Here is an 11,258-nt window from a genome sequence, read left to right as displayed (position 1 = left end):
CAATTAGCAGGGGGGGGTCTAGGAGGGGACATGAGAGCCTGTCCCACTGCATGCCCCCCTCAGATCTACCCTTGCTCTGTGGTAGCAGCTGCTACCCTGCCACTGGCAAACCCAGTGACAGCCTTGGGCACATACAGGTGAATGACAGCCCTGAATGCATCCTGGCTGCCAAGGCTGGGTTTGAGGAGCATCCGAAATCCCGGAGGCTTTTGGCTCACACTGCCAACGCATGCGGGAACCGGTGGTCCCCGGCTCCATGGGGGGGATGTGTGTCCAGGGCTGCTCCCCATCTCTCCCCTCTTCTCCTTCCCCCCATGGAAAATCATGCCCATGCCCATGCCAGGGTGGGCGGGCAGCCAGGTTTGAGGCTATTCCCGGGAGCCTGGAGCTTTTCTCCGGCAGCACTTTGCGTGCAGGGAGCAGTTATCTCTGCCTCTGTCGTTCCCTTCTTAACCTGGGGACAAACTCCATCCCTACCTGCTTTCATGTTCTCTAATTAACAGGTACCTTGTACCTCTAATGACACAGGGCAATCGACCAGCCCAAACACCGTCTTTTTTCCAGAGGGAAGAGGGAGGTGAGGGGTGGGAGAATGAAGAAGGGTTCATACTGATTTGGGAGATCTCACAGCACAGAGGCAGAGCCACATACCAGGTTTAACATGTCCAGCTCTGTTGGCTCAAGCTCTTCTCCAGCCACAGGTCCAGCCTCGGTCAAACAGAGGACCAGCGTCTTCTCCAACCCACCGCGGAAGGAAACTTCACCAGAGGAAGGTCCCATCAGCTCCAGCACCCCAGCAGCTGCTCGGTTGGAGGCTGAGCAGAGATTTTCTCCCCCAAAAGGCAGGAAGCAGCCATTATCCCTGCTGTGAAGCGGCTGCTCCTGGGGTTCAAGTCATGGGACAGCCTGACTCTGTCCCAGGAGTGGAGCTGCAAAGAGAAAGATGGTGTTTGGGGTTTCATTCTCCGTGGAAAGGAGCTCCCGAGGCCTGCCGGTGCAGCAGGACAAGCAGGACGTCAGGGCAAAGCCCACCACGCTTAGAGGATCTGCTGCCAGCAGCTCAGAGGGAGGTGTCCCCAAAACCACTGGCAAAAAGAAAGCATGCGTGGCTCAGAAATAGAGCTTGAGGTGCAATTCAGAGCCTTATTTTAAGCTCTAGGGCATCAAGGGATGATATTTTTGATGTCAAGGGACCGTCACCAGTGTTGGGGACAAGCAGCAAAAGGGAGACACCCAAGAGTTAATCCCCATGGGGAGATGATTCCTGATAACAGATCTCACTCGAGAATAAATAACAGCCAAAGGAAAGAAGTTAGAAATACAGGATGTGCTTTTAATGAGGAGGGTCATTAAGTGTTGGAGCAACTCCCCTCTTCCTTCCATCTGGGAGGAAGAACCACAAGTGGTTCCTCTAGCCCCTTTCAGGGCTGGGTACAGGCTTTCCTGGCGAGGAGATGCCACCACCCCAAACGCTGGCATCAGGCAGTTATCTCAGCCTGAGGGAGAAGGTGTGTGGCTGCCTGGACCTTTCCCTGCAGGAATGAGGGAGCTGGGGGCGTCCCCTCCTTGTGAAGAGGAGCTGGAGCCCAGCTGCCCTGGCTGGTCCGCTGACTCATTTTAAAACCTACAATAAGAGCAATTTGCTGTGGAGTGATAAAAGCTCCCCAGGCTTATCACCACCCCGGTTACAGTAAGGAAATCACGGCACTTGCAGGCTACCTGGGGAGTAATTGGAGGGCTTAACTGAGGAAGATCATTAGGGGAAAGCAAAGATAGGGGAGCTGCAGTTCCTTACCTACTGTGAGCAATTGGGGTTTTCATGACAATGATCGATGGATTTGTTTATCAGGAGCAAATGGGGAAGAGGAGGCGGTGAAGAGCTGAGATCCTGCACCCCCGCAGGGAGCAGGGTGCCCCTGTCCCTTCCTCACAGAGGGTCCCTGGGTGGGGGTATCTGGGGGTGCAGCTCCGCTCCAGAGCAAAGAGCAGTGCAGAACTGGAGTACCTTATCTGATGCTCAGCCCGTGCTAGCTGCTCTCCTCCCTGCATGCTGGGGGCTGCTAAGACACTGGCAGGGAAAATAGCTGGCAAAGGAGCCTGATCGGCTTTGATCTTCCAACCTTATTGCCCAGGGGCAGGCAGGATGCCCGGGCTTGGGATTGGGGTGGCTGGGATTGAAGGGACAGTTTGACTGCAGTATCCCCAGCAAGACAACTGGGACCTCACCTGGGTCACTAGGGTGTTGGATGGGCCAGGAGGTCCAAGGAGATGTGTGCACACAGGGACATCAGACCAAGGTTTCAGGGAGTCCTCCTGCCTGTGCAGGCTGCCTGGAAGGGTCTCCCGCAGCTGCATGGGATGTCTCCATCGGCATCAAGGGGAGGGAGACATGCCAAAAGAAGATGGGGCTTTCTAAAGTGAGGCGTTTTGCCTGCAACACCATGAAGAGAAGAGCTGCGTGGGGAAGGGTAGCCCCCTGCCCATTTCTCTCCCCACAAGCCTCTTCCCATCCCCTTCTCCATCCTGACACGGTGACTTTTTCTCCCAGGTCTCTGGTCTTCAGGCTGTACCCGATGCAGACTGGCAGCAGTGTCCCCAGAGGAGCCCATCCGTCCTTGGTAGATGTATCTCGGGGAGACCTTCCACCAGCAAGGGGCTGTTTCACCTCAGTAATGTTAATATTAATCTGCTTATCTGCCCCGGGGCTATAAAACACTCATCTCCAAAGGGAAAAAAAAATTCCCACTGTTCTTTCTTTATATCTGCACTTGCTTATTGCGGGCCTTATCAGCAAACACAGCCAGCCTTCGGGGCAAGAGAGTCACGCAATGGCTCCAGCAAACGGGGCCCTCTGGTCCTCCACCAGCATCAGCATCGCGTGTTCCCACTGCAGCTGGAGTCACCGGGCCAAGTCCATGAGAGCCTCTCCACCCCACAGGGATGGCGTGACACTGCTGCTGCCGAGCCCCTGGCAGTCCTGGTGCTCTTCTGAATCACTAAGTTAGGCACTGAGAGACCCAGATCCACATCCAGGACTATCCCACCTTCCCCTGCAGTAGATGAATGCCAGCTTTGGGATGTCCCTCGTGGAAATGTGGCTTAGTTGCTGGCTGGGGTTAAACCACGACAATGACTCTATTGCCTCAACCTATGGCCCTTGTCATAGGTAGCGGAGATATTATTTGGCTGATGGACGTCATGAGTTGTCCTAAACCATCCTTCCACTTTTCCTCCAAGGCCTCTGATAGCCTGCAGCTCAAACCATGGTTTGGACGTCCCGGTCCTCACCCTTGCTTTTCCTGCAATATTAGGATTATGACATTAAATGGTGACAACAAAGCTGGTGTGACTCGGCTTGAAGCTGCTCGGGCTGGTTCAATGAATTCAGGTGGGTCTGAGGCTGTATCGTCTCAGTGTTTCATCACAAATTGGTCACCAGGCAGGACCTGGACACACAGAGACAAAGAGTTACTCCTTTTCATTCAGGCTTGTTTAGCGGGTCTGAACACCTCCCTGCTCTAGCTGGAATCTCCCTGAAGTCTTGGGCAATCAGCTTCCCCATTTTCTTCCCCAACGCGCTCTTTCGTTTCTCTCTCTTCTTGGAAGTTTTTTTGCAATGCATGATGACTGATTGGTATTCGGACCTGAAAGGAGCTCTTCTTGGCCTGGGTCTGGGGCTATGGCTCAGCAGATGCCACCCATGGGAACAGATTCAAGAGCAGTGTGTGTTGCACCGGATGGTTATACTTGTTTCTGTGTCGTTGCTTGCCAGGTACCGGGTTGGCTAAGATGGCTTTGCGTGCAAATTGAAGAAATGAAGGCATCTGGCTCTGCTGGCACAGCTTGACTGACAGCCAATGTAAACTCTTGGGTTTGAGTTGGAGGAAGTCCTGTTCTCCTTCTCTGCCCCACTGTGAAAACACCCTTGCTCCAGTCCAGAATCCCAGCAGCTTGACTTTCTCAATAGCAAGGGGTAAAGGTGTCCTTCCTTGTGTCCTTCAGGGCCAGCGGGGACTATGGTCAATGAGGCTTAAGTTGGCTGAAGTCCTCCAACACGCTGGTCCCTCCAGAGAGGCTTTGCTCCAGCCCAGTTCATTTGAAGGATCCCTCTCATTTTTCTGAAGAAAGTAATCTGAACAGGGGGAGAACCCCTGGGGCAAGCTGTCTGATAGATTCTCAAAGAGGCACTAAAGAGCTTTGAGCTCCTCTATGAACAAAGATAAACCTCTCCTGAATGGGATCTTAGAGTGACATGACAAGTCAGCTAGGCAATTAAAAATGTAGTGTAGAAACAAGGGAACAGGCTGCCCTTAGAGGACTTGGAGGAGCATTAGCGTTTTTCCAAGATTTCCGAGGTTTTTTTCCTGCAGACACATCTACAGTGAAGGTAAATTTCAACCAGTGAAAATTTGTCTTGATTAGTCCAGAAATAGTGATACTGGCTGGACATCAATGACGTCATCCTCTTCTCCACCCAAGCTTTGGGCATCAGTTCAGCCAAGATCTTAAACATCAATGGAGGCCGTGGCATTATGGCATGGGCTGGCTGTCCTTCAGCTATCAAAGAGCAGTTCTAAAAGAATATGGCCCAATGATATTCAGATGGTCTGGTTTTGGGTACATTCCCTTTGCCTCTAGCAAAAGACAGTTCACACACCCCATAAATGTGTTTTGTGGTACTAAGACTAGATGTGATGGAACATCCAACATTTGACAGAGTATCCAACACTAGAAATGCTGGAAAATGAAAAAGGCAAGAAAAGCTACAAAGTGAACAAGAGAAGACAGGAGTTTTGATGGCTTCAGTTTATTGTCATCCCATAAAGTTGTACCAGACCCAGCTTTGCTACAGGGACACCCAGGTCTTCGCCCCTCGGTGATGTCTGGGCAATGGACAAGCCCACTGCTCAGTTCATGCCTTTCATGGCGAAGCGCTGCTTGACCTGGAAGTGCTCACATCTTTTGTGCTTCAGGGACAGTCCATAGATCGGCGTCATGTCCACCTTCTTGCCGTTGCAGACACTGAACTCCAGCTGCTGGAGCAAGGTGGACAGGAAAAGGAAGACCTGACACCTGGCAATGGATTCCCCAATGCACTTCCTTTTCCCCAGGCCAAAAACCAGCACCTTCTCCCCATCTACTTTGTTCACTTCGGTCCCTCCAGCACTAAGGAAACGCTCCGGGTTGAAGGTCAGTGGATCCTTCCAAAGTTTCCTGGAAGGAAAAACATCAGATGCTGAGATGGTGTCTCCTGGCCACGGGTGTAGGGGAGACACTGGAAGGTGGGAGCTGTCAGTGAGAATATCCCTGAATTTAGTAGATACCTCACCTGCTCCCTTTTCTCTTAAAGCAAGTTGACCCCACTTCTGCCTGGCAAGGTGACTGTGCAGGAAGAGTCCTGTATGTCACTGCAGGAGTCTTTCTGCCTCAGAAGGTACTTACTCGTCATGATTCACTTGCCACTGATTGACAAACACGCAGCGGTCCTTTGGGATGTAGTAGCCGTTCAGCACTGTGTCCGTGGTGGTGCTGGAGAGAGAAAAGACTCTGAGAATTTGGGAAGCAAAAAGGTTATTCTGCATCCTCAGGGGACTATTAGTTTGCCCCTGATGCTGGTGAAGTAAGGATGTGGCCCAAAGAGGTGGCTTTAGGAGGGGCAGTTGCATTGTCCGTGAGCTGGATTGGGCAACCCCTACCCGAGCTGGGTGGAGTATCTTCAGTGAAGTCATCAGAAGGCAAGAATTGCTCTTTGGGAGCTCCTACACTGCCCTGCACAAGAGCTGTGAGCTCCCCATGTCCACGATGAAGCCAGCATTCTACAAGTTGATAATGACCTCCCTGCCTCTCACCACAACCACCGCCGGCACGGCTGTAACAAAATGCCCCAAGTCCACTTTGTCCCTCCACCTCCTTCGCACCCTCAGCACTTGCCTGTGTGGGATGGTGAAGGGCAGGAAGGAGGAGTGCCTGAACATCTCCAGGATAAAGGCTTCTGTGTAGGGCAGCGTGCCTCGGTCCGACAGCCTCGGTCTCCTCTCCCGGCCGATGGTCTGGTCTGTGGGAGGTCGAGAGGAGGGCTGGGGTCAGCCCTGGCTGGAGAGGCTTTGGCCCTGGAGGAAGCAGGTTCAAGGACTCACCTAGTTCTTCCTGGATTTTCTTCTGGATGTCGGGGTACGTCACGAGATACATGAGGCTCCAGGACAGGCCAGTCGTCACGCTGTCAAAGCCTGGTCAAAGAAGAAAGCATGGAGATGAGGTCTGCACAACATGCAGGGCACGCGCCTTGGCTTGCTGCCCAGCCACCACATGGAGCAGTCTCGGATGGCTAAGAAGGCGGAGGACATCCTGGGCACACAGTAAGACTTGGGTTTCTATCCTGTCGGAGGAAAACTTTGCTAAAATATTCTGCTGTCATTCATCTTGATTCACCCTTGGGTTATGTCAGGTTTGTATAACTTCTCTGGAATCGGGGGGAGTTTCCACAGAGTAAGTCAAAGATGAATCAGTCAGTAGACATCTCCCTCAACCAGAAAGAGCCACCCTGGCTTGTGAAGCTTGACTGAGCTATAAGCCATGCCCTTCGCTTTTCCCTGACGCCTCTTTCCAGAGCTAATGTCCCACGCTGGTCTCTAGGGATGTCTTTGGAATGTCCAGGAAGACCAGTGAGCAGGAGAACGAGTGCTTAGACCCAAACTGGCTGCCTGGTGTTGGACAAAGATGGGTCAGACAGAGCTCTAACGCAAGGAGCCTGAGAAAAACTGCAGTAACTAAGGGACCGGTGGGAAAAAAAATACCTGCTCCGAAGAGGTCATTCACAAGATTGACAACCTTCTCCTTAGGGATCTGTGTGGCAGTATTTGCTTCCACTTTTTTCTCCAGGCACTGCTCAATGAGGGAGTCAGTGATGTCTCGGATGTTGTTCTGAGAGGAAGAGAAGACAAGTCATGGCTGTGGAACCAGCAGAGGAATGGGTGTTACTGAGCGACAGCCTGATGCTGGGAGAGACCAGGGTCATACAAACTCTGGAGAACATCACCTTTCGGCCCCCGTGCTCCCTACTGCTTTTGCAACCTATGAAAACAAGGAGATGGTTCTCCAGGGAACCTGTGGCACAGATGAGATGTTCAGCCAACAAACTGCCCCTGTCACACAGGGCTGTGGAGGAGGAGGACTGTAGTACTGGACAGCACATGGAGAGGCTACAGGTGAGTGAGACTACAGGTGGACTTGCTAAATGCAGCAATACCTGCAAGAACATACATGCCCATTGATGCTTGGCTGCAAGAAGAAAAACAACTTGCTAATAGAGAGGGGCAGAGAGCATTTCTGGTGCAGGTGAGGGTCCTTCAAGCTCTTACCTTGTCATAGGTCTTGTAGTGCTCCTGGACAATCTTCTGCAGGAAATGGAGGAATCGCTTGTTGAAATCTTTAAATAAACTCATGGTGCGGCTGGGAAGATACTGGAGCACGGGGATGAAGTCAGCGGGGTTGCCAGCAGCAGCAGCGTTGCTAAACTGATGACTTACATTCACTATATTGAGCAGCTCTTGGTCATTGTGGTCGTAACGCTTGCCAAAGCACATGGCGCAGATGACGTTGGCCACAGAGACCACCAGGTATCGGTAAGGGTCAAAGCTCTTCTCTTCATCCATCAGCTGGAGGAATTTGGTGACCAGGTAGTCAGCCTCCTTGGAGATGTGCTCCTCCAGGAGGCAGGTGGAAGAGGAGGTGGAGCTGGCGGCGGTGGAGAAGGTCTTCAGGACGTTCTGGGCTAGCCTTCCGCGGGCCTTCCACACCTCCCCTGAATCGGGGCTGAAGGCCAGGCTCTGGCCATCCGCAACATGGCGGAAGCTGTAGAGGTCGGGACGCCCCATGAAGTCTTCTCCTTGCTTCACTAGGGCTTGCTTGATGGTGTCCAAGCCGCTCAGCACCAGGACGGGCTGCATGCCGATCCTGACCTCCATCACGTCTCCATATTTCTGGCTCAGCCTGGTCAGGGCCAGGTGCGTGTCCTTCCTCAGCTGCAGCACGTTGCCGAGGATGGGGTAGCCTCTGGGTCCTGGGGGGGTCTTCAGCCCCTTGGGCACGTGCTGCCCGAAGGACTGGATGAGCAGGAAGACCAGGCAGAAGACGGCAGCCACAAGGAAGACCTCGGTGGCCAAGACAATGCCTTGGCTTCCCACCAGAGACATCGCAGCCTTCATCGCTGCCGGTATGTAGGAACCCTAAAGGAGTTAACCAGAAGTGTGGCGAAGAGCCAGGATTAGCGGGTTGGGTCCTGCAGTTGTTCCTGATGCTGAGAAAAGGCATCAGGGTGATGGAGCTGCCTGTGCAGCACTTTGGGGTTTGCAAGGGGCAATAGCTGGAGACCTACAAAGACTCCAAACACACCCATCGCTTAAGGGGAACGTCAGCCCCCCCGAGCCTGTAACAGCACCCCTTCCCCTGCAGAAGACCCCAGCACCCACTGGCAGAGCCCTGGCTCCTGCCCAGGGCTGTTTGCAACAAGGCACGGAAAACCACAGCTCAAAAAAGCGCAGGGAGGCAGGAGGACAGGAACAGCAACTCCTCAGCGAAGCTGGCCCCACATCCACCAAAACTGTGAGGATTTATAAGCGGGAGGCTGGATCTGCTGGATGGCCACCGGTGCATGGGGGCACGGGGAGCAGGGATGCCACGGGGCTGCCCTGCAGAAACACACGGCTCACTGGGGGAGCAGGAGAGGGAGAGGAGAGCCCAGTGCATGAATTTCTCCTTCAGACCCAAGTATGACCTTCCCAGTCCTATATCCATCTTCAAAAACATGCACACATACACACACACGTTGTTCTCCTACCTGCAGATCCTTGTGATACACAGGGCTGGTTTTGCTGCCCGTGGCTCCCAGCAAAGATAGGCAGAGGGTGTCTGGCAGCTGCCTGCCCTGGGGAGCAGAGGGGATCCTCTTCTGCCGCCTGGACCTCCTTCTCCTGCTGCCTGGAAGGCCACGGCTTTATATGCACTCCTCTCATTGCACAGCTGGGTTCTTATCTCTGGGGGGTCATGGCATGAAAGCCCTGGTGAATAGCTACCCATTAACAAACAGGGCTGAGCTTGGCGGCAGCCAGCCCAAGAAGCCAGGGAAGATACCCTCAGCTCCAGCAGGCTCTGGGGGACAAATGGTGATTTTTTGCTCCTGCCTGGGGCACGTGCCTGCCCTAGAGTCCAGGATGGGGAGGCAGAAGGGGGTCCCTAAGCCCTGCCCTGGGGACGATGGAGGACACGCTCTTGGCATGGCTGCCCCATGGGATGTGGGTGCCAGTGTTTCCCCCAAAGACCTTTTTTGGGCTGACCAGACTGTTCCCAGCACACAGAGAGGGCTGTCACCTCCATGGCCACTCTGGTCGTGCTGGGAGCTGCAGGCTCTGGCTCCTTCCAGCAGCGAGGGGATGCGTTCGCAGCAAGGCGTCCACGGCCACAGCCCTCTCTACCCCCAGGGAATCATTTGAGAGGTCCCCATGCCCCAGGACCAGTGGTGGCAGGACCTTCTGGCCCAGTGGCAGAGCCAGGCTCAGGTTAACGATTGCCCAGGTTTGCGTGAGAAGGCGGCTGGCTTGTTTCCCCCGGCTCCTCCGTGGCAAACAGGCAGCGAGGGAGAGGAGTGGCGGGGCGGAGGGGAGGAGGTGAGCTGGAGAGATAGGAGAGGTGAAAGGGGCAGCGCAGGGCAAGGCTGGGGCAGTTCATCCCTCCGAAAACACAGCATGCCACCTGGCAGGAGATGCAGGAGTGAGTGGGGCTGCTGCTCGAGCTGGGGCAAAATGCAGGGCTTTGGGAAGTGCAGCCGGGATGAGCTGGAGGAGCAGGAAGGAGCCAGAGCTGTGGGGTTTAGCCCCAGGTTTCATTCAATCTTTGAAAACTACAGTGGGAATTTGGCCCAGGTAAAAGCTGAGCTAATATTTAATAAAGGCTTTCAACATCTGGTCTAATCAGGCTCATTAATAGCAATGACGCCGTTCATTAATGTTTGGCAAGAACAGTTACAAAACCCTGGCTGCTAATACTCATTCTGATAATTGCCAGGCACCTTGCAGACCTACTAGCCCCAGCTTCACCAGGCAGTGCCTCCCAGCGAGGGAGATGCTCGGGAGCATTTTTGGGGAGGCAGGCTGGGGTTTCACAGGAGCAGGACAATGCAGGGCTTGTCTCGCAGGCTGGATCCAGCCGGCATCTCCCATCCCCACAGATCTACCCAGCTCCATTGCATGGCGGGGGGGGGGGGGGAGGCAGACCGACCCCCCCCAGGCAGCATTTCAGACCTTGGTGGCCTTGCACTGATAGGGAACCCGCACCAGCTTCTCCCGATCCATCATATCCCAAAGCACTGGAGAAGCTGGGGAGGGTGCTGGGGCCACAACAGGAATCCCAGAGGGGTTCCCCAGGACCCACCTGCCCCTCTTCTACCCCCCCCAACCCATTCTCTGCCCCCCCACCCCCCAGCCTCCTTCGTGCTCACTGCCAAGCCCTGCGAGGGCAGGGTGCCTCCTGATGAGAACAGCGTTAAGAGCTTCTGCCTTGCGTGCCAGGCAGCCTCACACCCCATCCTCACCCAGTTCACCCAGCACCAGGCTCCCATCCCAGCCACCACCCCTAGCTAAGCCTTCGGCTCCCCAGAGCTGGCCGGGGGGGGGCCAGCCGGAGAGCCGCTGTCAGTCCCCTGTCCTCAGCAGGGCTCGCACACTCCTGCGAGCGTACACGGATGCACCCTGTTTCCCTCTGTGGGTCACCGCGCCGGGGAGGATCCCGGCTGCGTGCCTGTGGGTTTGTTAGCGTGTACGGTCGTGCTGGCATGCGTGTGCAAGGATATACGTGAGCAAGAGGACGACGGTGCCTGCAGGCGTGCGCACGGCTGGCAAAGCACGTGTGTACGTGAACAGGCACAAATACATACAAGCAAGGGCATAAATGTGCTGTGCATTTGTAGGCACGCGAGCTATTTCTGCATATATAAGAAACATAGAGCATGTTTGCGGACATAAGAGCGTGTTAAAATGCGCATGCATGTGAGCGCAGGTGCGCGTCAGCTCTGTACGTGCAATGTGTATGCGTAGTTGGTATGTGCAGCAGCGTGCCTGTATAGGCGTACATAAAGACGGGGCGAATGCATGCATGCCAGCTTCACGCAGCGTGACGGGAGGGACGTGGGTTTATCGGGAGCTGGGGACGTGGGTGCCTCCACATGTTTTACGAGGTGCCCACGGTGCGTGCGAGCGTGCGTGGAG

The 11,258-nt window shown here is 54.5% G+C and overlaps 1 protein-coding gene across 1 annotated transcript; it reads right to left on the bottom strand.

The window, feature by feature from the left end:
- Positions 1-4,791: 4,791 nt before the first annotated feature.
- On the bottom strand, positions 4,792-9,016 carry LOC104319589 (cytochrome P450 1A5-like). Its single transcript, XM_009921382.2, has 7 exons — positions 8,837-9,016; positions 7,359-8,225; positions 6,795-6,921; positions 6,138-6,227; positions 5,932-6,055; positions 5,443-5,529; positions 4,792-5,214 (listed from the first exon to the last, which is right to left on the bottom strand). The coding sequence occupies exons 2-7, from the start codon at positions 8,202-8,204 to the stop codon at positions 4,908-4,910; spliced, it is 1,581 nt and encodes a 526-aa protein (XP_009919684.2). The 5' UTR covers positions 8,205-8,225; positions 8,837-9,016; the 3' UTR covers positions 4,792-4,907.
- Between the last annotated feature and the right edge of the window lie 2,242 nt (positions 9,017-11,258).

Source organism: Haliaeetus albicilla, chromosome 12 (assembly GCF_947461875.1).
Source record: "Haliaeetus albicilla chromosome 12, bHalAlb1.1, whole genome shotgun sequence".
Classification (NCBI taxonomy): Eukaryota; Metazoa; Chordata; class Aves; order Accipitriformes; family Accipitridae; genus Haliaeetus; species Haliaeetus albicilla.
This window is presented reverse-complemented; position numbering and strand designations above follow the sequence as displayed.